This window comes from Henckelia pumila, chromosome 3, assembly GCF_033568475.1.
Source record: "Henckelia pumila isolate YLH828 chromosome 3, ASM3356847v2, whole genome shotgun sequence".
NCBI lineage: Eukaryota > Viridiplantae > Streptophyta > Magnoliopsida > Lamiales > Gesneriaceae > Henckelia > Henckelia pumila.
The window spans coordinates 126,700,066-126,726,640 of NC_133122.1; the positions used below are offsets into that span (position 1 = coordinate 126,700,066).

General features: G+C 43.5%; 2 protein-coding genes across 2 annotated transcripts; both read left to right on the forward strand.

Annotated features, from left to right (window-relative positions):
* The first annotated feature begins 17,948 nt into the window (after positions 1–17,948).
* Positions 17,949–18,875, forward strand: LOC140889457 (uncharacterized). Its single transcript, XM_073297175.1, has one exon. The coding sequence runs from the start codon at positions 17,949–17,951 to the stop codon at positions 18,873–18,875; it is 927 nt and encodes a 308-aa protein (XP_073153276.1).
* Positions 18,876–18,879: 4 nt separating this feature from the next.
* Positions 18,880–22,142, forward strand: LOC140889458 (uncharacterized). The gene is made up of 5 exons (XM_073297176.1): positions 18,880–19,521; positions 19,782–20,513; positions 20,613–20,936; positions 21,747–21,926; positions 22,035–22,142. Exons 1-5 carry the CDS (start codon positions 18,880–18,882, stop codon positions 22,140–22,142), a joined length of 1,986 nt encoding a protein of 661 aa, XP_073153277.1.
* Positions 22,143–26,575: the final 4,433 nt, after the last annotated feature.

A 26,575-nucleotide genomic window follows, 5' to 3' on the forward strand; every position in this document is an offset into this window, starting at 1 on the left:
GGACGTTCCGAACCGGGTTCGGAGGCTCCGAACTCCGTCTATAAATAGGGGGCCGAGATTTCATTTCAAAGTGCACCTTTCCCTCTCTTCTCTCTGATTCCTAAGCCTTCTAACTTAGATCTAGGGAGTTCTAGGCATCCTATTGGGAATCCGGAAGTGGCATAGCGATCCAGGTGTCGTAGCGGAGCTGTGGCCTAGTTTTGAGGCTATCGACAGCAAAGGGCTGACGACGGACGCAGGTATAGCTATAGTCTCCTTAAATTATTTAGGAGTATGCAATAGCTTAGTTAAGGTTTTTAGAGCTTAAATATTGATGCATGGGTATTTGCATTGTAGAACTGATATAGGCTTGGAACCTAGAGTGGGACTGCTAGGACTGCCTGTAGTAAGGTACGTAAGTACAGACTGAGATAGCCAGCGGGTTTTTTCATGCTTATATGTTGCATTTGTGTGTCATATTATTATGCAACATGTGCATATCATATTGTGCATGTACATCTTGTGAGATGAGCCATGTAGGGCCGCTCAGCCCTGTTTGGACGGGTGATGTCTAGTGCCCAGTGACTGACGGGTCATGGGTAGTTAGCATCTGGGGACACAGTCCACGTCCTATAGGATTGAGCAGTGTCAATAGGGTTTGCTCCCCGGGTCGTACCACTCATGTCCTAGGCGCCATTACTGAGCAGTTATATACAGTTATCCTAGATATGGATACCCTATCATTTGCATGCATCATATTTGTATGTTTTACCCAGTTCTTTCGTATTGAGCTTAGAGCTCATGTCCAGTCTTTTCTGTGTATTTGGACACCCCATTCGACGGGGCAGATGTAGGTGCAGGATTGAGCACTAGGAGCTTGGCGTAGCCAGTGACCAGTGAAGAAAGCAGGATTAGCTGTAGGTTTTGCCTTTAGGCTATTTATTCGATTTGGTTGTATTAATCGAATTGGTTTAACCGGTTGTATTCTGCCGGTCTATTTTTATTTAAGTCTTCCGCAGTGATTTATTTAATTCATATTTAATTATGCTCTTAACTCTGATTAGGTAGCGGATCCGGGTAGGGTCGCTATATTTATTGGTATCAGATCATATGCATGCAAGAGACTTGGGATATAGTAATGAGAATTTGGTTATCCTTATAGGATGGATGAGACCTTGGAAGAGGTGATGATTTGTCTTATCATCATCGGCAGGATTTCTGAAGATTTGGCTTATGGGATATCAGCAAGTGCGGACAGAAGTGATGGATAGTGTTCGAGTTTTTGATATTTCTACTCAGGTGGATCTTAGTTTTGGATCGAGCACCGGATGCTAGAGGCAGTGGCAGAGGATTTGTGGGGACTTACTTGATGCTTGCATCTGTACAGTCATTACCATGATGACACTACTCTGAAGATTCTTCACTAGTAGTTGGAGAGATTGTTAGATAGACCTTTACCAGGGAATGCCTCGAGTGCCTAAGGCATGACAGGTTTCGAGCGTAAGGTCTTTAAACCTCATGCAGTACATGGTTTTGCCGATATGCTGATATCGATGCTTTCGGTAGGCACACGGGAAACTTCATGTTTAAAAGCATGATATGAATACAAGAAGAACGCTGATGGTAGATCGTGAGCAAAAGGGGTCGACTGACATGCACTGACGCAGAGAATAGCTGGTTAGCTATCACGAGCCATTTCTCCGGAGTTCTTCATAGGAGGACATGTAGAGAGACTTGGTTGGGAGTATGCTTGTATCGATGCATGTGTCGATTAGAAGCTTCATGCTCAAGGAACAAGATTAGTACGATGATTAAAATACTGTATCGTTGTAGTTGTAAACATTATTTCAGTTGTAATGAATCATCATACTATGGTTGTATCATTTCAAGTCCGATTGTACATTTCATTGTATTTTGAATACTGTATGTATTACATGGGATTGTAATTGCGAAATTGTACATAAATGAAAGCAATGATACATGTTTTATTTATTCCAGCAATTCGTGAATGATTGCGAGTGATTTTGCTAGGATTGGCATTGTTTTAGTTGATTAGTGTTCAACTGCTGTAGCTCATGGGATTTGAGTGAGCCGACTGTGACTGTTTGACTTGTGGTTAGTCTAGACGTTTTCTTAGGATTGACCTAGTTAGTCAATGGACTATGTTAGTGCCACCGATGAGTGGACTCATCTAGAGGAATTAGGGATATTGTTCGGTTTAGAACATTTGGGCTTTGTTCTAGGTTGTTTTCTTAGAATAGGCTGTCTGACCTTTGGTTGAGACTTGTGATGTAGTGACCCTTACCCGGATCACCTACTAAACAGAACTTATGCATGCAATAAACTTAATAAAACAGATATCAGAATAAAACTGCGGAATCCAATAACATTATACAATCCCAAGTAAAGGAATCTGTAATTATCCCAACCAAATCGAATAGCTGTATAAAATCCAAACAACAGTAATAAAACCTAGACGAAGCTCCAGCTGGCCAACCACTGATTAGCCCCTCCTGGATCCACCCTCCTCGTCCAATCGCAAACCTGCCCCATGGAATAGGGTGTCCAAAAAATACAGAGTACGAGACGTGAGCATAAAACGCTCAGTGCGAGAGTATGAGTATACATGCATGCAAAGTGAACTCCCTATAGACTCGAGGTCAAGGATCAGATAACAGAGACAGACCGGGCCCTGGTATGTAGCATGCTGTGCCGTCGCTTCAGGAGGTGGCTCCCATACCGAGATAATCATGGATACGCCGGACCCAAATCAATGGAAGTCCATCCACTAACAGGATAGGGTACAACCCTACTACAGACATCTCGAAGGAGATACAACAAGATGCAAATGAATGCAGCATAATATCATGGCATAAATCATGCAGTCATATAATACATGCATACTCAGTCAGGATATCTCGAACAGTACTTTCGTACCTCAATACAGTGCAAGCTCTACAAACTCTAGGTCCACGCCTATAGTCTGCTCTACACTGCCAAATGATACTACTATCATTAAAGTGCTCTAAAAGCCTTAACTAAGCTATTGCATACTCCTAAATATTTATAAGAAGCAAAAGCTATACCTTCGTCCGTCGTTAGCCCTTTGATGTCGATGCCTCCAAAACTTGGGCACAACTCCGCTACGACTACCGAACGCCTCTCCAACCTTCGGACCAAGCCTAAGAAGACTAGAACAGCTCCAAAAGGACTAGAAAGGAAAGGAGAACTCGGAATTGGCAAATGAAAGTGAAGTCTCGGCCTTCTATTTATAGACAACGATCGGAACTTCCGATCCTTGATCGGAACGTCCGAACCTCGATCGGAACGTCCGATCCTGTCATCGGAGCTTCCGAAGATCCTGATCTGCCACGTGTCAAAATATCACTTGTTGACTCCGGATAGGGGTGATCGGAGCCTCCGGTCCTGATCGGAGCTTCCGATCCAACCACACGTCATGCCTGACGTAATACCGATCGGAGCTTCCGATCCTGTTCGGAGCTTCCGATCCTGATCGGAGCTTCCGATCTCACCTTCGGAGCTTCCGAACTCTAACCAAGTAATTATGATTAATTCTTTAATTACTCAATTAGGGCACGGGCTACTACATTCTCCCCCACTTAAGATATTTCGTCCTCGAAATCAGATCTTAAGTACCGAATGCAAATACAGAAATCAGAAACATTCTTTATTCAAATCAAACGTTTACAGAGTTTGCAACTGAATACAACTTAAAGAATGAAATCAAAACAACTCAGGATGGTCTTTACGCATCCTTTCCTCAAGCTCCCAAGTAGCTTCCTCAGTGCCTCGGCGCTGCCACTGAACTAAAACCAAAGGAATGACTTTGTTCCGTAAAACCTTATCCTTATAATCAAGGATGCGAAGAGGTTTCTCAACATAAGTCAAATCCTTGTCTACCTGAACCTCAGACCGCTGCAGAATATGAGATTCATCCGCCACATACCGTCGCAACAGAGATACATGGAACACATCGTGGAATACTAGATAGATGCGGTGGCAAAGCTAGTCGATAAGCCAAATCGCCAATACTCTCCAAGATCTCAAACGGACCGATAAATCTGGGAGACAACTTGCCCTTAAGGCCAAATCTGAGAATCTTGCGGAAAGGTGACACTCTCAGAAACACTTTCTCCCCGACCTCGAACTGCAAAGGCCTACGCTTGATATTAGCATAGCTGGCCTGACGATCCTGTGCAGTCTTAATCCGCTTCTTGACTTGATCAACAATATCTATCGCCTGCTGGATAAACTCCGGTCCCTCAGCCTGTCTCTCCCCCACTTCTTCCCAGAAGAGTGGAGTACGACAACGTCGCCCATACAACGCCTCAAAAGGTGCCATCCCAATACTAGTGTGATAGCTGTTGTTGTAAGCGAACTCGATCAACGGCAAATGATCCTGCCAGGCTGAACCAAAATCCATGACGCACGCTCTAAGCATATCCTCTAACGTACGGATAGTGCGCTCTGACTGACCATCAGTCTCCGGATGATAGGCTGTACTCAAACTGAGAGTAGTACCCATCGCACGCTGAACACTCCCCCAGAATCTAAAAGTAAACCTGGGGTCCCGATCGCTTACAATGCTCACAGGCACTCCATGAAGTCGGACGATCTCCTGAATGTACATCCGTTCCATGCGATCCACAGAGTACTCTCGGCTATAGGCAATGAAATGCGCTGACTTGGTGAGTCGGTCCACCACCACCCAGATAGCATCACAGTTCCTCGGGGATACCGGCAAATGGGTCACAAAGTCCATAGTGATAAACTCCCATTTCCATTCAGGAATAGGCAGACTGTGAAGCAATCCTCCAGGTCGTCGGTGCTCTGCCTTGACCTGTTGACACACCAAACATCTCGAAACAAACTGATAAACACTGCGTTTCATTCCCTTCCACCAGAAACGAGTACGTAGATCCTTGTACATCTTGTTGCTCCCAGGATGAATACTCAACTTAGTGCGATGTGCCTGAGATAAAATCTCCTCTCGCAACTCATCATCCTGTGGAATCACAAGCCTACCAGACAAACACAGAAAACCATCTGACTGATAATGAAATCCAGACGAGCTACCCTTGTTAGCAAGACGAGCTAAACGCTGGGTCTTCGAATCAGACATCTGAGCATCTCGGATCCGCGAATACAAGGCTGGCTCAGATAATATCGCAAACATCTGGATACTCTGCATACCTTTCTTATGCTTGAAGGTATAACCTGAAGTACAACATCACTGATCGCACTAGACATCGAACAAATCTGAAGTGCGGATAGTCGCACCTTGCGACTCAAAGAATCAGCGGTGAGATTAGCAGCTCCCAGATGGTACTTAATCTCGCAATCATAGTCCTTAAGCAAGTCCATCCAACGTCTCTGTCTCATGTTCAATTCTGCCTGAGTGAACAAATACTTGAGACTCTTATGGTCGGTGAAGATCTCAAATTTCTCGCCATACAGATAATGACGCCAGATCTTCAAAGCGAACACAATGGCTGCTAACTCCAAATCATGGACTGGGTAGTTGTCCTCGTGAAGCTTCAGCTGTCTAGAAGCGTATGCAATCACATGCCCATTCTGAGTCAGGACACAACCTAACCCCTGAAGAGAAGCATCTGTGTAAACTACATACCCTCCAGATCCTGACGGAAATGCTAACACCGGCGCAGAAGTCAACCGCCGTCGAAGCTCACGGAAATTCTCCTCACACTCGGAGGACCACTCAAAATCCACACACTTGCGGGTAAGCTGCGTCAACGGTCGAGCTAACTGAAAGAAGTTCAGAATGAAGCGACGATAATACCCTGCTAGACCCAGAAAACTACGGATCTCAGCAACTGTCGTCGGACGTGACCAATTAAGTACCGCTTCAATCTTGCTTGGATCAACAGAAATCCCCTCCCTGGATATGATATGGTCAAGAAAGACCACTCTATCCATCCAGAACTCACACTTGCTCAGCTTGGCGTACAATTGCTCATCTCGAAGAGTCTGCAGTACCAACCGCAAGTGAGAAACATGCTCTTCCATATTACGCGAATAAACCAGGATGTCGTCAATGAAGACCACGACAAACTTGTCCAAATACTCCCTGAAGACACGGTTCATCAGATCCATGAATATAGCCGGCGCATTAGTCAAACCAAATGGCATCACTAGGAACTCGTAATGCCCATAGCGAGTACGGAATGCAGTCTTGGCTACGTCCTGATCACGGACTCTCAACTGATGATACCCAGATCTCAAGTCAATCTTGGAGTAAATTGATGTGCCCTGCAGCTGGTCAAACAAGTCATCAATACGAGGCAACGGATACTTGTTCTTCACAGTAACTCGATTCAGCTGCCGATAGTCAATGCACAGCCGCATCGACCCATCCTTCTTCTTTACGAAGAGAACAGGAGCTCCCCAAGGACATACACTAGGACGAATGTACCCCTTGTCTAAAAGATCCTGTAGCTGATTCTTTAACTCACGCATCTCTGACGGAGCCAGACGATACGGTTGCTCTAGAAATAGGCGAAGTACCCGGCATCAACTCTATGCCAAACTCGACTTCCCTAGCAGGAGGAAAACCCGGAATCTCATCAGGAAACACATCTGGAAATTCATCCACAACAGGAATGCTCTCTATACCAATACTCTCAGCGGACAAATCAACTGCATAGATAAGGTAGCCTTCCCCGCCAGACTCCAGAGCTCGACAGGCTCTCAAAGCTGATACCAAAGGCATCGGGGTCGCGCTCCCTCACCATAGAAAAACCAACTCTCACTCCCTTTCGGATGAAAGCGTACTAATCTCTGATAGCAGTCCACTGAAGCTCGATAGGTAGTCAGCACATCTATTCCCAGAATGCAATCAAAGTCGTCCATCGCCAGGACCATGAGATTTGCTAACAGAATGTTCCCTTCGAACTCTAAAGGGCAACCCATCACTAGATGCTTAGCCAAAGCAGATTGGCCCGTCGGAGTAGAAACAGACATCACTACGTCTAGTGCAATGCATGGTAACTTATGCCTCTTAACAAAACGTGCAGAAATGAAGGAATGAGATGCATCAGTGTCAATAAGTACAAGAGCAGGTATACCATAAAGCATAAATGTACCTGCGATGACTTTCTCATTCTCCTCCACAGCCTGATCATGTCTCAGGGCAAACACCTGGCCAGAAGCTCGTGGCCTCAAATGAGAACTCCCAGCAGACTGTCCCTGCGACCTCTGCTGTACGGTAGCCTGAGAACCCGATCCTGTACCAGAACCAGAACCGCCTCCCCCAGACTGTGGACAATCCCTCGGATATGGCCAGTCTCTCCACAACGGAAACAAGCTCCAGAAGCTCTACGGCACTTGTCGGATGGATGGTTCTTTCCACAGTGATCACACTTGTCCTTCTTACCATAACGGACAATACCTCCAGAACCAGAGGAAGAAGAAGATCCAGACTTCTTGAAAGTTTGGGCACGGGGACCCAAAGAACTAGCAGGCCTCGATTGAGGGAAAGACCTGTTCCGCCGAATGCTATCCTCCGCCTGGTGACAACGGCTCACCAAACCCTCGTAGGACATGTCGTCGCCAACCGCCACACGATCATGGATCTCAGGGTTAAGGCCCTGAAGGAACAGATTATACTTCATCTCTGAGCTATCAGCAATCTCGGGGCAATAGGATAGCAGATCAAAGAACTTCTGCTGATACTCATCGATAGACATGGTTCCCTGTCGCAGACTCAGTAGCTCGCCTGCCTTCGACTGTCGGAGTGCAGGAGGAAAATACCGCTTTTGGAAAGCTGTGCGGAACTCGGCCCAGGTGGCCACTCCTCTCGCCGCAAACAAAAGGTGTAGAAGTAAACCTCCACCACCTGCGCGCACGCCCATCCAGAAGATAGCCAAGGGTCTCCACCTTCTGCTCATCGGTGCATTGGAAAGTCTGAAAAGTCATCTCCATGCGGTCTAACCAGTTCTCCGCATCCTCCGAAGACTCACCTCCAACTAAGGGCTTAGGACCCATAGCTAAGAATCGACGCACAGTGAAATGCTCGTCGTCATGGTGACGATGACGCCGTTCTCGACGAGGCTCCCGGTCGACATCACCCCAACGCCCACCAACACTGCCATGAGAACTCTGGTCGTCACGATTTGACATCTACAAAAATACCTCAAGATGAGACTAAATCCCAAGAAATCTTTTGCATGCTCTGATACCATAAATGTAGTGACCCTTACCCGGATCACCTACTAAACAGAACTTATGCATGCAATAAACTTAATAAAACAGATATCAGAATAAAACTGCGGAATCCAATAACATTATACAATCCCAAGTAAAGGAATCTGTAATTATCCAATAATATACAACCAAATCGAATAGCTGTATAAAACGCAAACAACAGTAATAAAACCTAGACGAAGCTCCAGCTGGCCAACCACTGACTAGCCCCTCCTGGATCCACCCTCCTCGTCCAATCGCAAACCTGCCCCATGGAATAGGGTGTCCAGAAAATACAGAGTACGAGACGTGAGCATAAAACGCTCAGTGCAAGAGTATGAGTATACATGCATGCAAAGTGAACTCCCTATAGACTCGAGGTCAAGGATCAGATAACAGAGACAGACCGGGCCCTGGTATGTAGCACGCTGTGCCGTCGCTTCAGGAGGTGGCTCCCATACCGAGATAATCATGGATACGCCGGACCCAAATCGATGGAAGTCCATCCACTGACAGGATAGGGTACAACCCTACTACAGACATCTCGAAGGAGATACAGCAAGATGCAAATGAATGCAGCATAATATCATGGCATATAAATCATGCAGTCATATAATACATGCATACTCAGTCAGGATATCTCGAACAGTACTTTCGTACCTCAATACAGTGCAAGCTCTACCAACTCTAGGTCCACGCCTATAGTCTGCTCTACACTGCCAAATGATACTACTATCATTAAAGTGCTCTAAAAGCCTTAACTAAGCTATTGCATACTCCTAAATATTTATAGGAAGCAAAAGATATACCTTCGTCCGTCGTTAGCCCTTTGATGTCGATGCCTCCAGAACTTGGGCACAACTCCGCTACGACTACCGAACGCCTCTCCGACCTCCGGACCAAGCCTAAGAAGACTAGAACAGCTCCAAAAGGACTAGAAAGGAAAGGAGAACTCGGAATTGGCAAATGAAAGTGAAGTCTCGGCCTTCTATTTATAGACAACGATCGGAACTTCCGATCCTTGATCGGAACGTCCGAACCTCGATCGGAACGTCCGATCCTGTCATCGGAGCTTCCGAAGATCCTGATCTGCCACGTGTCAAAATATCACTTGTTGACTCCGGATAGGGGTGATCGGAGCCTCCGGTCCTGATCGGAGCTTCCGATCCAACCACACGTCATGCCTGACGTAATACCGATCGGAGCTTCCGATCCTGTTCGGAGCTTCCGATCCTGATCGGAGCTTCCGATCTCACCTTCGGAGCTTCCGAACTCTAACCAAGTAATTATGATTAATTCTTTAATTACTCAATTAGGGAACGGGCTACTACATGTGATGATGGGTTTTCATCGGGATACCAGGTCCAGTATATGCCGAGAGTTGTGGACTATGACCAGGACTAGACATGATGGGGCGCGACCCTATGCCAGTATTACTCTGGGAGTCCTTGTACTTCAGAGGTTACCCGGGAGCCTTGTGCTTCAGGAGATGGCGGTGGGAAGGCTACTCAGTCTAGCGATTTGGTGACAGTCACGACGAGGTATGACCTTGGATTAGATATCAGGTTTGATATCGATGGTTCGATATCGTCTGGTGTGCCAGAGATCTAGTTTGAGTATTCTGCTGTTGGAACCAGTCATGGAGGGATTTCCTTGATGAGTGTGTACCTTGAGTAGATAGGTATTAACCTTTGAATTACTGCTAGATGCGTGGATCTAGTAGGTGGACGGATTTCTACCAACGATGACTAGGGGTTGTCATCAGAGTTGTGGTTAGAATTTCCTTGTGATAGGAATTATCCAAGATACTGGATGGGATGCTGTTTTAAGACTTCAACTCGAATACGAGGACTACTCCTTGATGATTGGCTTCATCAGTATTGGATTATATCAGACGTTGAGGATTGTACATGACTATTTAAGATGTGAGGGAAGCATGGCCTATGACCGTGAAACCTTGGTGGTTGTCCAGGTGGGTTTTTGAGGCAAGCTACCTTAGTCTTGAACTGTTGCACAATCTTAACAAGGGATATGATCAGGAGAGTGTTCGAAGATTGTGGAAATCTTTAGGATTCTTTAGTTATTCTTCTTGGACTTGACGAGCCGTGGTGTTCATTCTGAACGAGGTAAGGATAGTGAGTCCAGTGGTTGCGCTAAGTACTGTCTGATATTTTCAGAGGTTGAGCGTAGGATTTTCCATGGGATGGAATGAGCTTAGTTTATCTTGATGTTTGCCTTGGGCGAACAAGACAACAATTAGTAGTGCTAAGGTGGCACGGGATCTGTGCTAGTGACTACTAGTGGTTATTGGCTAACTCTGTCAGAGTTAGGATGATTAAGTTCAGAATACGAAACAACGGTTAGTAGTGCTGAAAAGGCGCAGGACTTGTGCCAAGTAAACTATTTATGTACTGTGATCTGACACCGTTTGGAAATGGTTCTTTGTGGCAGCTGAGTCATAGTTATTGACCTAGCCATGTAGGTTGGATGATAAGTGGTGGTCTGATCTGATAAGTGCGAGCTTAAGTAGATCGACGAATTCGATTGGTTGAGCCAATCAGGGTTGATCAGGATGTAGCAATTAAGAAATACTTGGGATAGTATTTTGTCGAGTAATGCTTATGGGAAGAGTACTGAATACCATCTCAGAGAAATCGGAGATTTGAGTTATTTAGTCTCAATGATCGCAAGAAATGAATCTTCTGGGATTGCTGTAATCGGGAACGATTGCAAGTGGATTTGTATGATCAAGTTAGGTGCTAACTTGACAGTGGAGACAAGCAAGGGAGTTGGTAGTTTCCAGTATAGTGCATTCTTGTTAAGAAGGAAGCTGATATTGATTCAATCAATTGCTTAGTGATAGCAATAGGTCAGGAAAGGATCATATTGTTGTTTCATGTGAGAGTTTTCCATTGAACAACAATAGTGAAGATTGTTGACCGGACATTTCGATTAAGTAAGGGCCTCTATGTATATCGTTGTGTTTGGATCCGACGAGTAGTTAGAAATGCTAATGGACATTAGCAAGGGACATTAGTTGTCTGATCTATGTGACATTAGCTGGGATCTATTTCTCGAGATCTAGCAGGTTGTGTCACTAATCTTCCAGCGAGTGATGTGTGCTATGTGACTGAGATAGTCAAGGATCGACTTAGTAGCCTACGAGGTTTGCCTTTGGGGTCGAAGATTTCGCAAGATCATGACGGATCGAGTTTGTTCTTTCGAGTCAGTGAGTCGCATCTATGCGGATTGTTTGTAAAAGATATTGCGTTGTAGCAATAAATGACAATCAGAGACGCATTGTGTGGCAAGTTACTTCGAGCACAAGTATTTCCCAGGATTGACTATGGAATCGACGAGTTAGATCGTTCAGTGCTAAGACTGATGCGTTCGGCAAGGGAGCGATTTGACTATTGAGAATCCGTTGGGATTTAGTTCCAGGATCAGTATGTTCAACCTTGGGAGAATGGTATGAGCTGATGGTATTATCAGAGACTCTGAGTTGAGTTATACCAGGTGCAATGACTGTCGAGTTTCGAGACGGAATAGGAAGCATTTCCATATGTCTGTGCACTGTTAAATGTCCCAGTCGAGCATATTGGTGGGAGCTTACCTTAGTCTTGATGTGTGTACAGTGATTGCGAGTATGTATAACTAACCAGAGGATGTCTATCGATTGAAATTCATAAGGTGAATAACCTATGATCGAGATGATGTAGATCATCAGAGGCGTAATGACTTCTATTGCAAGTATGCGTGATTTTGCAGGCCAATGGATAAGAGATGACTTAGCATCATAAATTGCAAGTGATGATAGTTATCATCAGGGCACAATGTTGAGGCTATACTAAGAAACGTGGACAACAGAATGTATTAGACATGATGGTTTAAGTTCCTAGTATTCCTTGGGAAGCCAGTTGTGCTTCAGAGAGAGTGGGGAGGATAACCAGTCTAGGGAACATTGTGAGCAGTTACGTTGGAGTATAGACTTGAGTCAACTGGATTATCTTAAAGCGAGATTCATGTTAGAATGTGTCAGCACAGTGTTGGGAAAAGTGTTTCCTAACTAGAGGTGTTGAGCACCGAGAACTTTTGGAACCATTAGATGGTTAGTTTTGATTAGTGATTCGACGAATGTAGTAAACCAGTCAGGTTATGACTTGGTCTTCGTCAGTATAAGATTTTCTTTGAGATGATAATCTCGATCAGGTGGGTGTTGTTATCTTTCGTGACCAGAGAGATCGGGGCCAGTTTGGAAGACGTATCAATGTTGTGATATGCGAGTGCTAGAGGAGTTCAATTGTCGACCAGTAGCGCAGTAATTTTCAGCTGGGAAAATGTTAATGTGGTTCAGCATTAATGAAGCTTGCAGAGAATTCGACGGGAGTCTGAGTGTGTCGAAGGATATTTCGACCAGACACTAGAGCAAGGGCTTCTTGTACGTTCTCGAGGTTTTACCTTAGATTTCGAGGACGAAATCTTTTAAGGGGGGGGGGGGGAGAATGTAGTAACCCGTATCCAGAATTAGCGATTAATGAGTGTATTAAGCGTGTTAATCATGTTTAGATTAATTAAAACATGATTAAGGAAATTCCAAATGGTTTAAAGGAGTCCAGAAATGGATTCAAGACACTCAAAAATAGCCGGGAAGGTCCCGAGGATCCGGAGGGTTCGGAAGCTCCGAACCAAGTTAGGAGGCTCCGAACGGGTTCGGAGGATCCGAACTCGGGATCGGAGGCTCCGAACTGGATCGGAAGCTCCGTCGGTAAGATCGGACATTCCGATCGGGACCAGGGCATGTGTCATTGCTGACATCAGCAAAGTGATGTCATGGCTGACGTAATATTGGGCGATCGGACACTCCGAAGATGGGATCGGAGGTTCCGATCGTGTTCGGAGGCTCCAAACTCCGTCTATAAATAGGGGCCGAGATTTCATTTCAAAGTGCACCTTTCCCTCTCTTCTCTCTGATTCCTAATCCTTCTAACTCAGATCTAGGGAGTTCTAGGCATCCTATTGGGAATTCAGAAGTGGCATAGCGATCCAGGTGTCGTAGCGAGCTGTGGCCTAGTTTTGAGGCTATCGACAGCAAAGGGCTGAAGACGGACGCAGGTATAGCTATAGTCTCCTTAAATTATTTAGGAGTATGTAATAGCTTAGTTAAGGCTTTTAGAGCTTAAATATTGATGCATGGGTATTTGCATTGTAGAGCTGATATAGGCTTGGAACCTAGAGTGGGACTGCTAGGACTGCCTGTAGTAAATTACGTAAGTACAGACTGAGATAGCCAGCGGGTTTTTGCATGCTTATATTTGCATTTGTGTGTCATATTATTATGCAACATGTGCATATCATATTGTGCCGGTACATCTTGTGAGATGAGCCATGTAGGGCCGCTCAGCCCTGTTTGGACGGGTGATGTCTAGTGCCCAGTGACTGATGGGTCATGGGTAGTTAGCATCTGGGGACACAGTCCACGTCCTATAGGATTGAGCAGTGTCGACAGGGTTTGCTCCTCGGGTCGTACCACTCATGTCCTAGGCGCCATTACTGAGCAATTATATACAGTTATCCCAGATATGGATACCCTATTATTTGCATGCATCATATTTGTATGTTTTACCCAGTGCTTTCGTATTGAGCTTAGAGCTCACGTCCAGTCTTTTCTGTGTATTTGGACACCCCATTCGACGGGCAGATGTAGGTGCAGGATTGAGCACCAGGAGCTTGGATTAGCCAGTGACCAGTGAAGACAGCAGGATTAGCTGTAGGTTTTGCCTTTAGGCTATTTATTCGATTTGGTTGTATTAATCGAATTGGTTTAACCGGTTGTATTCTGCCGGTCTGTTTTTATTTAAGTCTTCCGCAGCGATTTATTTAATGCATATTTAATTATGCTCTTAACTCTGATTAGGTAGCGGATCCGGGTAGGGTCGCTACATTCCCAATCTGCAAAATTGGGCTTAGGACAACGCCTCAACAAATCCTTGTATCTCTCACATGCTTCATATAACTGCTCTGAATCATGCTTACTGAAAGTACTAATCTCGATCTTCAGCTGGGTAGACTTAGCAGGTGGAAAATATTTCGCCAGAAAATTCACTGCCATGTTTTCCCAAGTCATAATGCTTCCTAGCGGCAACGACTCCAACCAACTCCTTGTCTGATCCCTGAGAGAAAACGAAAATAGACGCAATCTAATAATATCCTTCGAAACTCCATTCATCTTTACCGTATTAGTGATCTCAAGGAACGTCTTCAGATGTAGATGAGGACCAGCAGTAGCATTTCCATTAAACTGGTTCTGCTGAACCAATTTAATTAATGATGTCTTAAGCTCAAAATTGTTGGCATTAATGGTTCCCTTAGCAATTCTAGAGTAGTGAGCTTGAATAGTAGGCCAGAAGTGATCTCTAATTGGAACCAAGGGAGCCTGTTGTGCATTTTCTTCAGCCATCTTATTTAGTTCTCTTCTTGTTTTACACAAAGCTCTTGCAGTTCTTTCGATCTCTGGATCAAAAATTAGAGAATAAACGCTTTGAGATCTTCGCATAAACTGTAATTCAGAATTAATTAATCAATCAGTGACTAAAAATAAATAAAGAAAAACTCTAAATTAAAATCTGGACTAATTGGTAACAAGACTAAAATAACTTTAAAAAATTACTCCCCGGCAGCGGCGCCAAAAACTTGTTGCGTATTTTTATGCTCACAAGTGCACGATTGTCAAGTTTTAATAAATAGTAAGTAGAGTATCGTTTCCACGAGGAGTAGTAGTAAAAATTAATTAGTACTTGTAATTAAAATAGTCCTAGAAAATTAATTAGAGAATTTTGTTTGAAAACTTAAATAATTAAGAAACTTTAGCAAGCCAAGCACTCAAATTCAGAGAAATATCATTGAGAAAATAATGGTCTAGAGGATTTGATTTCACCTGATTTTGACAACTATTAATTTTAATTGAATTATTTTCATGAATTTTATTCAATTAATAGCTAAGAACACTTATTTGTTTTATTTCCCTCTCTCAAGCATCAAATAAAGTATATCAATTAAGATTCAAATATCCCTATTAAAAATCTAGGCTCAATGATATGTGAAAAATTATGTTCTTCCAAAGCTCCGTTAAATTCATACACTCTCCCGAGCTATATAAACAAAAACAGTGTATTTTCTAATGTCCTATTCAAAATTCCTCTCCCAAGCAACGATTTCAAATAAATGTGACAATTCAATGAGTGATCAAGTAATTTAAAAGACAATTAAATCTAAAAAACACAATTAATTTAGAAAAATTCAATCCAATAAAATCAAAAGTTATAAAAGTTGTATACGTCAGGTTACATCATCCTCTAGGACTAAAAGAATTGTTCATAATAAAAAATAGATAAAAACCAATCATGCTCAGTGTTGAACTTTAGAGCACAAGAAATAGAATCTACCCCAATCAAATACCAGAAAAACACAACTTCCCGATGGAAAACCAAATCAATCGAGAAACACAGAACACAAGCAGAAAAGTAAGAACTCAAGGAATTACTTGGTTCGGATTGAGATCAATCCTACATCCAAGGATCTGGGAATCAACCCAAAGAATTCACTAATAACCAACACGAATCAATACAATACTCTTTAGATCGAATAACCACAAGCTAAATCAGAAACCTATGGCTTACGAATGCAAGAATATCCAGGGACTCAATCTTTGAAGTTCCAGCTTCAACAAAGATGCTCTTCGATATTCAATATTCAATCCAGAAGATTGCCCCTCAAAGTTCTTCGAGAATCAGAAGATGATAGATCTGGATTTTGATATCTAAGAGTTCTTGAACTCCGTTACACCTTTATGCCTCGATCAAATCTCTCTTATAAGCTAACTTAAAACAATAAACTGTTTTAACTAACTAAGTTAATCATAGCCGTGGGATTAGATCTTGATTTGCTTTGACTAATCTGAACCCTTGATGATAACTAATGCTTTGTCAATAATCCACAAATCTCCACCTTTGACAGATTAGGTTGCTTATCCAATGAACTCAAAGAGTTTCCACCCCAAACTCAAGCTGCCTTACACAACAAGTTTAAGCATGCCCAATGCATGTTTGAACTTGTTAACAGGTATTACCTTAGTCAACATGTCTGCCGGATTAATATTAGTATCAATCTTTTGAATTTTAGCTAATCCCTTTGAAGTGATATCTCTCACAAAATGCAGCCTCACATCTATATGTTTTGTCCTTTCATGGAAAACCGAATTCTTAGATAGATGTATGGCACTTTGTGAGTCACAAAAAATTGTAATATCCTTCTGCTCAAATCCAATTTCTGATACAAATCCACTGATCCATAATCCTTCTTTTACAACTTTTGTTAGACTTATGTATTCTGTTTCAGTTGTGGATAAAGCAACCACATTTTGCAAGTGTGATTTCCAGCTTACTACATTTCCTCCAACAGTAAATACATACCCTGAGATTGACTTCGTCTATCTAAATCTGCTGCATAATCTGAATCACAGTAACCTGTAACTCCACAAGTATTTTCCACAGACTTTGAATACTTTAGTTTTAACTCTTTTGAACCTTTTAGATATCTTAATAACATTGCACTGCCCTCCAATGCTCTCTACTTGGTTTACTCATAAACCTACTCACAAGGCCCAAACTATATGCAATATCTGGCCGAGTGGAAACCATCATATACATGATACTTCCAACTGCATTAGAGTAGGGAATATACTTCATATGAGTAGACTCAAGTTCCTCTTGATCTTCCATTACAGCCTTTAATTTGAAATGAGCCCCAATAGGAGTATTTACTGATTTTGCATCTGTCATTTTGAAGAGTTCTAGAACCTTGTTTATGTATGATTCTTGAGACAGATACAAAGTTCTCTTCTATCTATCTCTTCTAATTTCTACCCCCAAAATTTGCTTTGCTGGTCCAAGATCTTTCATTTCAAATGCCGTATTAAGTTGCTGCTTTAGCTTATGGATTTCATCAATATCTTTGCAAGCTAAGAGCATGTCATCCACATAAATCAAAAGGTAGATATACGACAGACTTTTTAGCTTTCTGAAATACACACAACTGTCATACTTTGATCTACTATATCCTTGCATTAGCATGAAGTCATCAAACCGCTTATACCACTGCCTAAGTGATTGCTTTAAACCATAAAGTGATTTTTTCAGCAAACACACTTTATCAGCCTAATGATTTGCTTCAAAACCTTTAGGTTGTGTCATCAGGATCTTTTATTCAAGATTTCCATGGAGAAAAGCTATTTTAGCATCCAGTTGCTCAAGTTCCAGGTCTTGCATAGCTGTGATTGCTAATAGAATTCGAATGGAAGAATGTTTGACTACTGGAGAAAACACTTCATGGCTATCTTGGAGCCGATGATTGCACTTGACCAACGCTTTATGACCCGTCGTCTTGGTTTCCAAAGAGTTCTTTCGAATGTTTCTGGTCATATTTGGGTTTTTTTTGGCTAACGATGTGAAGGCGGAGTGTGTCTTTGATCACGCTCAGTTCCGCCATCTTCGCGTGTCGGCTCCCTTTTTTCCGACCCATGTTTTTTGCTCTTTCGTTTATGCCAAGTGTGACTACATTTTACGGCGCGACTTGTGGGCTTCTTTTCTGCAGGTCAAGCCTGATGTGGTCCTTGACTTATCGGTGGGGATTTTAATGTCGTGAGGGATGCCTCCGAGTGTCTTGGCTCTTCTGGTGGGAGGCAGCTCCCCATGGACGAGTTTAATCATTTTGTTTTGGAGTCTGCACTGGTCGACGCTGGTTTTGAGGGCTCTTCGTTAACCTGGACGAATAAGTCCATTTGGAAGCATCTTGACAGAGTCTTTGTCTCTGTGGATTGGGGTGATCATTTCAACTCAGTCAGAGTTGAACACCTCAGTCGTACAGTTTCGGATCATTGTCCTCTTTTGGTGTCTGCTCCTGTCTTTGCTCGGGGGCCGAGCTCATTTCGGTTCCAGAGCATGTGGACTCGTCACCCAGGGTTCCTTCAAACTATCAGGCTCAACTGGAACATGCCTTGCTCTTTGCAAGGCATGCCCAGGCTCTTTGCCAAGCTGAAACGGTTGAAGGGCCACCTCAAGTGGTGGAACCGGGATGTTTTTGGGAACCTTTTTGATAATATTGCTGAGGCGGAGAGGTCGGTTAGACTGGCTGAGGCCGCTTGTGAAGCGGATCCCTCTGAGCATTTCTGGACCCTCTTGTCCAGGTGCAATGAGGAGTTGTCTAGAGTCACCGCTTTGGAAGCGGATTTTTGGAAGCAGAAAGCTGCTTGTAATTGGCTTGAGGACGGGGAGAGGAATACGAAGCTTTTCCATAACATGGTGAAGAAGAAGAATGTGTTTAATAAGATCTTTCGTATCTGGGAGGATGGAATTTGCCTCACCTCTCCTGGTCTCATCAAGCAGTCTGGGGCTGCTATTTCGAGCGCCTCCTCACTGGAGACCCCTTTGTCCTGGATCTTCCGGATTTTTCTGGCTTCTCCTCAGAGATCTCGGAGGAGGAGAACCTTAGCTTTGCCGCCACACCTTCCTTGGAGGAGGTTCGTGCTGTCGTCTTTTCCATCCCTCGGGATAGTGTGGCGGGCCCCGATGGGTATTCTTCGGTTTTCTTTCAGAGCTGCTGGATTTTGTGCAACATGATGTCATGGACGCCGTCCTTGATTTCTTTCAGGGCTCTCTTATGCCCCAGGGCTTCACTGCCACCACGATCACTTTGATCCCCAAAGTCAAGGGAGCGCAAGATTGGACGGACTTCCGTCCCATCAGCTTGTGTAATGTTTCCAACAAGATCATCTCGAAGCTTTTATACTCTCGTCTGAGGTCAGTGGTGGGGAGACTTGTTTCTCAGATTCAGAGTGGCTTTGTGCCGGGGCGGATGATTGCTGACAATATCCTTCTTGCAAATGAGCTCACTCACAGTCTTAATCTCCCTGCCCGTGGTGGTAATGTCATTCTGAAATTGGACATGGCTAAGGCCTATGATAGAGTCCAATGGTCTTTTCTTCTGGATGCCCTCCGTAGGTTTGGTTTTTTGGAGCAGGTCGTGAGGATGGTGAGGGCCTGCATTTCGTTTTGCAAGTTCTCGTTTAATGTCAATGACACCCCTGCTGGTTTCTTTGCTTCCTCGAGGGGCTTGAGACAGGGTGACCCGTTATCTCCCCTCCTTTTCGTTCTCGGAGCGGAGTATCTGTCCCGTGGTTTGGACCGACTGTTCCTCCAGCATTCCGATATGAGGTACCGATCTGGGTGTGATTTGCCGATTTCCCATTTGGCCTATGCTGACGATGTCATTATTTTTGCCAATGGGGGATCCCGCGGTCTTCAGCGTCTTAAAAGATTTTTTGGCTCACTATAAGAATTGCTCGGGACAGCTCGTTAATGTGGCCAAGAGTGCAATGATCTTTCCTCCGGGCTGGACGGCTCGTCAACGGCTCCCGTTTGCTGCGCATCACTGGTTTCGAGGAGGGGCAGCTGCCCTTGAAATACCTTGGAGCTTCGTTTTTCCATGGGAACCGTAAGTGCTCTCTCTTTGAGCCTCTTCTGCAGTCGGTCCGGAAAAAGCTGGAGGGCTGGGAGTCTCGTTCCCTTGCTCCTGGGAGTAGGATGATGTTGATCCGCAGTGTGCTCCTTTCCATCCCGATCTATCTCTGCCAGGTGATCCAGCTTCCTTTGGCTGTTTTGGAGAAATTGGAGCGTATTTTCAATGCTTTTCTTTGGGGCTCCAGAACCTTAGAGAAGAAGTGGCACTGGGCCCGCTGGTCTCGCGCCTGCCTTCCTGTGAAAGAAGGAGGCCTGGGTTTTCGCAGGCTCAAGGACATTGTTGACAGCTTTTCCATGAAGCTGTGGTTCAGATTTCGGCAGGGTTCCTCTCTCTGGGCGAGATTCCTTTTGAGGAAGTATTGCCGGACTGTCAGCCCTATTTGTGCTCCTTCTCGTGGCGCCATTTCCCCCACTTGGAGGCGTTTGCTCCAGATTAGACCTCGTGCGGAGCGTGGTATCCGGTGGAGGATTGGTCTTGGGGATGTCTCTTTTTGGGATGATACTTGGTTGGGTGACGCGCCTCTGTCGAGCAGGTGTGATGTCAGAGGGGATCGGTGTGTGCGTGTTTTCAGCTTCCTGTTGGAAGGAGACTGGGATTTTGATCTCCTCTGCGCTGTCATCGCTCCCTCGGTGGCGGAGGAGATCGTTCAGATTCCTGTTTTGGTGGATGAGCCGGATGCGGCTATCTGGATCCACAGCACCGATGGTGCTTTTTCTGTGAGATCTTCTTGGGAGCAGGTCAGACCGAGAGGCTCGGTATCGGATATCTTTACTCCCTGTTGGGGGCGCTGGATGAGGCCCACCATGTCCTTTTTCCTGTGGAGGTTTTGGCATCAGTGGTTGCCTGTGGATGAGGTGCTCCAACAGCGGGGTTTCTCCCTTGTGTCCAAGTGCCAGTGCTGTGAGTTGTCGGAGACATTCACGCACATTTTCATCGACGGGCCCATCGCCCGCTCTGTGTGGCATTTCTTTGGGGCTATCTTTAGAGTTCGCATCCCTATCACTGAGAACTTCAGTTTGTTTCTCAGTGCTTGGAAAAGGGGTCGCGATTGGTCTCCTGGGGGTAATGTGAGGGAATTCCTTCCTTTTGTCGTGCTTTGGTTCCTCTGGACTGCACGCAATGATGTTAAGCACCGTCACTTACCCTCCTCTGCGGAGACGGTTTAAGTTCCAAATTTTGTCTTATTTGAGACTTGCCCATTCCGCAACTGTTATCAAGCCCCATCTCTGGTTGGGGGCTCTGCAAGCTGCGAGGATGATGGACATTCATTGTCCGTTTGTTGAGGCCTCAACCTGGGTCCTTTAAGCTCAATGTGGATGGGAGCTCGAGAGGTAACCCGGTGAGTCGTCTGTGGGAGGGGTTGTCCGGGATTCTTCTGGTAGGGTCTTGGCATTTTTTAGTGAGTTCATTGGTTTGGGGTCCAATGTCCCGTGCAGAACTTTGGGCGGTTTGGAGGGGTATTCTTCTCTGTTCTGACCTTAGCCTTTTTCCCCTTTGGATTGAGACCGATTCCCAGATTTCCATTCAGATTCTTAGATCTCGGAGATGTCTTTGGGATTTAGATCATATTGTTTCGAGGATGCGTGTCTTGGTGCGGAATAGGCCGGTTCATTTCTCGCATATCTATCGGGAAGGGAATTCGGTTGCGGATGCGTTGGCGCGGCAGGCTCATGATCATAGGCAGTGTTTGTTGGAGATTGGTGTTCCTTTGACCACTCTTATCGCTGCTTTGGCCCGTTCTGATTTATCCGGGCTTCCCTATCTTAGATTTAGGTTCACCTAGAGCTTTTTGCTCCCTTTTCGCCGCTTTTCTTGGGCTTCTTTTTATTCCACCTTCTTTTCCTCTAGGTTTTCCTAGAGTTTTTATATATGTAGCTATTTATTTTTCTTTGCAGGTAAAGCTCTCCGGCCTCATTTCCGGAGTTTTTTGGAGTTAGTTTGTTCCCTTGTCATTCACTTTGCTTCTTCAGGGAGATGATTTGCCAGGCATTCACTGTGGTTCCCCCTTGCCTGGTTCTTGCTGTTGGATGGTTGTTATGTGGGCGGCCTTTCGCGCCCTTTGTTTTTTGTATTTCCAGTCTTCTTGGGATTTTGGTTATGGCTTGAGTTCCCTTCGCCATTCTCCTGATATTTTTGCTCCAGGTTTGCTGGTTTGTGGTCGTTCCTCCTTTTTCCAGGCGACCTCTGATGTATAGTGACTTCCCATCTGATCGTGACTTCTGGACATATTTCTAGCGTAGCTGTGATCTTTTGTTCAGCTCAGGATGGTGCCAGCCACTTTTTGCGCCTCAGTGTCGGTTTTTGATTTTGCTGAGCTCGGAGTTGTGGATCTCTACTGGCTTTTGGCTGCACAGGACGACCGCTGACGATGACTTAGGGAGTGGTCTTTGATTTTTTCTGTATTTACTTATTTCCTAGGGAGGTTCGGGTTGTATTTTTTCCGATACCCTAGCTGTTCTGATGTTTCTATTACCTTTGTATAGACTTTTGGGGAGGTCTTGGCCTAGTCCCCCTCCTCCGTTAGGTTTTATTTCTTTCGCTTTTATATGTTTATATACAGGTAGGGGTCTGCCTAACCCCCCCGCTTCCGGCGGTGTTTGTTCCAAAAAAAAAAAAAAAAAAAAAACCTGGCTTTATATCTTGGACCTTCAAATCCTGGGATTCCAGGTTTTCTCTTATATATCCATTTACAGCCAATCAACCTTTTATATTTTGGTTTGTTGACTAAAGTCCATGTGTTGTTCTTAATCAAGGACTTGTATTCATCTTGCATAGCAGTCTGCCATAGAGCACTATATTTACTTCTTATTGCTTCTTCATAGGTAGTAGGTTCTTCCAAATCCATTAAATCAGCCACATTTAGGGCAAAAGCAGTGAACTCAGTTGATGCAAATCTAGATGGCAGTTTGATTTCTCTTCTGACTCTGTCCCTTGCCAGCTTATAGTCTTCCAGATTTTGTTCTTGATCAGTATCATCACCATGTGAATCTTGGTTCTTTGTTAAATCATCAGATTCTTGATTTGATATCTAATCTTCTATGTGACTGATATCATAAGTGTCCTCAGATAGTGGATGATTAGCTCCACCTTCAGCTTTATTCTGTGTATTTCTTTTAGAGTGTGCTTCATCAGTATCCTGTAAGGTCTGCTCAGCTTGTTTAGAGCTGGCTTCTGCTATAACATCCTTTGTTAGCATAAAAAATAGACTCATTAAACGCTACATCCCTGCTGATTATACACTTTTGTTCATCTAAAAGCCAGATTTTATAACCCTTAACACCAGTGGGATAACCTAAGAAAATACCCTTCTTTGCTCTAGGATTCAACTTACCCTGATTAGCATGAATGTACACCACGCAACCGAAAATTCTTAAATGCTTATAATTTGGTTTCATGTTTGACCATTTATTTTCTGGTACCATAAAATCAATGTCACAGGAGGGTGACAAGTTTATCAAATAACAAGCAGTAGAAGCTGCCTCTGCCCAGAATTTTGGTGGCATACCACTTTCACTTAACATGCACCTGACTTTTTTCATTAATGTTCTATTCATACGCTCTGCAATTCCGTTTTGCTGTGGTGTGTAGATACAAGTCCTATGTCTAGCAATGCCATTTTTAACACAATATTCATCAAACTCATGATTGCAAAACTCTAATCCATTATCAGTTCTCAAAACTTTAATTTTATTTCCTTATTGATTTTCTACTAAGATTTTCCAGTCTACAAACTTACTAAAAGCCTGATCTTTTGTCTTTAGGAAATAGATCCATTCTTTTCTAGAATAGTCATCAATAAAGAAAATAAAATACTGACAATTTGACAATGATAGAGGTACCTATGGAGAGCCCCAAAGATCAGCATGTATATAATCCAGAGGTAATTTTGTGTTTGAGATGCAGTGTTAAAACTTAGTCTGTGAGATTTTCCAAGAACACAGTTTTCACAGAAGTCCAAAACAGTTATTTGTCTTTGATCCAAGAATCCCTATTTTCCCAAGTTCTTGAAGTCCTTTTAAACTCATGTGGCCGAGTCTTTGATGCCACAACTGTGTATCATTCTTGACTGTTGTAGTAACAATGATTTCTGATGGTAGGGTTGATCCTTCAAGAACATACAATCCATGCTTAGAATAGCCTTCATAATGACAAGTGATCCTTTTACAACCTTAAGGGTGCCATTTTGTGCCTTATAACAAAGTCCCTTCTGATCCAAGGTGCCTAAAGAGATCCAATTTCCTCTTTAAGTCTGGAATATATCTTACATCTGTTAAGAATCTTAATGGAACCATCCCACATTCTCAGTTTGATAGAACTAGTCCCTTGGATCTTACATGATTGATTATTCCCAAGTAATACATATCCTGAGTCTGCTTCTTGAAGAACAGTGAACCATTCTCTTCTTGGAGACATATGATATGGAACCACACCCGAATTCCAATATCCATTTTTCCTTATGATCTTCAATGGAGATGAGTTCAAACCTCAGCTTCTTCATATCACTTCAAGGATATTTGCAAGCATCTGTGACAGGACATATTTTCATGACCCTTGATTTGTCTTTCTTAAAGGGCCCAGAATCTTCTAATGTGACTCTTCCTTTTTACAAGACCAACATTGTCCATTCTTGGTTCTTCTTGACTTGGATCTAGACTTGATCTGTATTTATTTGTTGAATCCCATTCTTTCCCAATGATCGTCCTCTCACATTTAACCCTTTTCTCCAGTAGGCTTTTGACGATACTTTCCATTTGCTTTCAAATCCAATTCCTTTGGGAGTTCGGCGGCCCCTGTGGCTTCTTCAAGTGTAAGAGTTTCGTCCTGCCTCATACTTTTAAAGGTGTCCCTAAGCTGTGAAACGAGTGGGGTGCCCCGGTGAGCCAACTTGTGGCTAAGGGGCTTTTATGACTTTGCTATGTATAATCAATCTTCTTGTTTAATATAATTTACACTTTTATAATGGCATTTACTTTATCCTTTTATCATATTATTATGTTGTGACATACTATAAAGATGTTTAGAATGAAGACCTTGAATTATACTATAGTGTATGCTTAAGATGTGGTGGGTCACATGGGGATGGCTATCCATGAAACACATACTTATAGTCAAGTGTATATTCCCTAATCACAGACGTGTGTTAGCTCGATTGACTCCGTCTTCGTTCCGTTAATAAGGATAAGGATCGCTCGAGATTGAGAACTAGCCATTTTGCGAATTTGCGCCCGGGTATGAGGACACACGTTTCATTGGTATGGCCACTTAGAGATGTTCAAAGCATGCATATGGGTATTCATATGATGGAATGATCGAACTACCCGATTCCGGAATTTCCAAGTGGTTATCAACTTATCGAGTGGATAAAGTCCGCGCGTTTTGGTTGGCTACACCATTAATCCTTACTACTTGAAACATCATTGAGACTCGTATATGCTAGTACTGTACTTTGACTCGTTTACCGACTCTATTGGGGTCATCTATGGTGTCGGGGGCGGGGGTATTGGGTACAGTTTGCATGACACATATAGGAGTCGATGCTTTGTTGTCAAGGATTCACCCCATACTTGCTAGTATGGATATCCTATGCAATCTTGAGGTGATATTAGTTGTGACGAATCTCTGGGCCAGTGTACATGATGTGTTTTAAGAAATGGTTAGGTTTACTTAGTAGCACATGCCGATGTCACTATTTGATCTTCAAGATGCATTGCCCATTGTTTATCGAATCTCGACCGACTCACGATTTTTACCAATGGTTGTTGATTCGATCGGGATATATGGATGAAGGCGACCGTACTGTACGCATAACCAAAATCTATTGGTTCTTGCAGGCACAATATCAGTGATACATAAGGAATCATGGGGCGGTTCGGTTCTAGGCGCCCTCTTACCATGATTCGAATGGGCTAAGTTGGAAATTGTTTGTTCGGAGTACTCACAAGGAGTTGTGAGCCCACGACTTGCTGTATCCCTGCAACCATTGGAGGTCACACAAGTAAGTAATGGATTTTTAATCCCCGTATGATGTTAATTAAATTTAAAGAGTTAAATTTAGTGAATATAAAGAAAAATGGCCTTCTTATATCAGAGTAGAAGTAGATAAGATTTCCTAAAATGACAAAGGGATGGGCATTTTTGGATTCACTGAATTCGGATTCAGAAAAAATTATCTTGACTCTAAAAAGATGCAGAAATGGTTTCTGTGCACATTGGTGAAATTGGTTTATCAAATTGAGTCACGATGAATTTTATATTAATTTCCTGAACATGCGGGCTTGTGCTTGTAAGGCGTGAACTTTAGGACTAATGGGACCCTAAGCTGTTTGCAGCCCACCATTATAAATAAGTTATTGCAGTACAAAAATTATATCAACAGAGCGCTGTCACCCAAAATTTTCGAAAACCCTAGTTGTTTTTCCTCTAGTGGCCGCCCCGCCATCTCCTCTCTCTGACCAGAAAATTCCCAGCCTTGTGAATTTTGAATTTGCAGTTCTGGTTTTAACGGGATCAAATTCGTTAATTCTCTTCGTAGAAGAAACCTCTGATAGATTTTTCTTGTGCAGGTCTATCAGAGGGATTAAACTTCTGTTCGTGGACCTGATTGAAGAATTGTTCGTCCTATTCAGTTCCTGGGATATACACCAAGCGCCCAGATTAAATTCTGTTGGTTGTCCATAATCTCGCTTCGAGATTTTAAGGTAAAATATTTAATTGTGAATATTTATTTTACTTACACAATTTAATCGTAAAAGTTTTGATACCATGATATGGAATCGTTCCATATAAAATTTTAAACTTC

Bases quoted from the DNA above. Each gene is read 5' to 3' on its own strand.
- LOC140889458 (XM_073297176.1), top strand. From the start codon at position 18,880: ATGGACGCCGTCCTTGATTTCTTTCAGGGCTCTCTTATGCCCCAGGGC. The intron at 19,522-19,781 runs GTCATTATTTTT...CCTCTTCTGCAG, and splicing joins ATTTGGCCTATGCTGACGAT to TCGGTCCGGAAAAAGCTGGA. The intron at 21,927-22,034 runs GTTTGTGGTCGT...TCTTTTGTTCAG, and splicing joins TTTTTGCTCCAGGTTTGCTG to CTCAGGATGGTGCCAGCCAC.
- LOC140889457 (XM_073297175.1), top strand. From the start codon at position 17,949: ATGGACGAGTTTAATCATTTTGTTTTGGAGTCTGCACTGGTCGACGCT.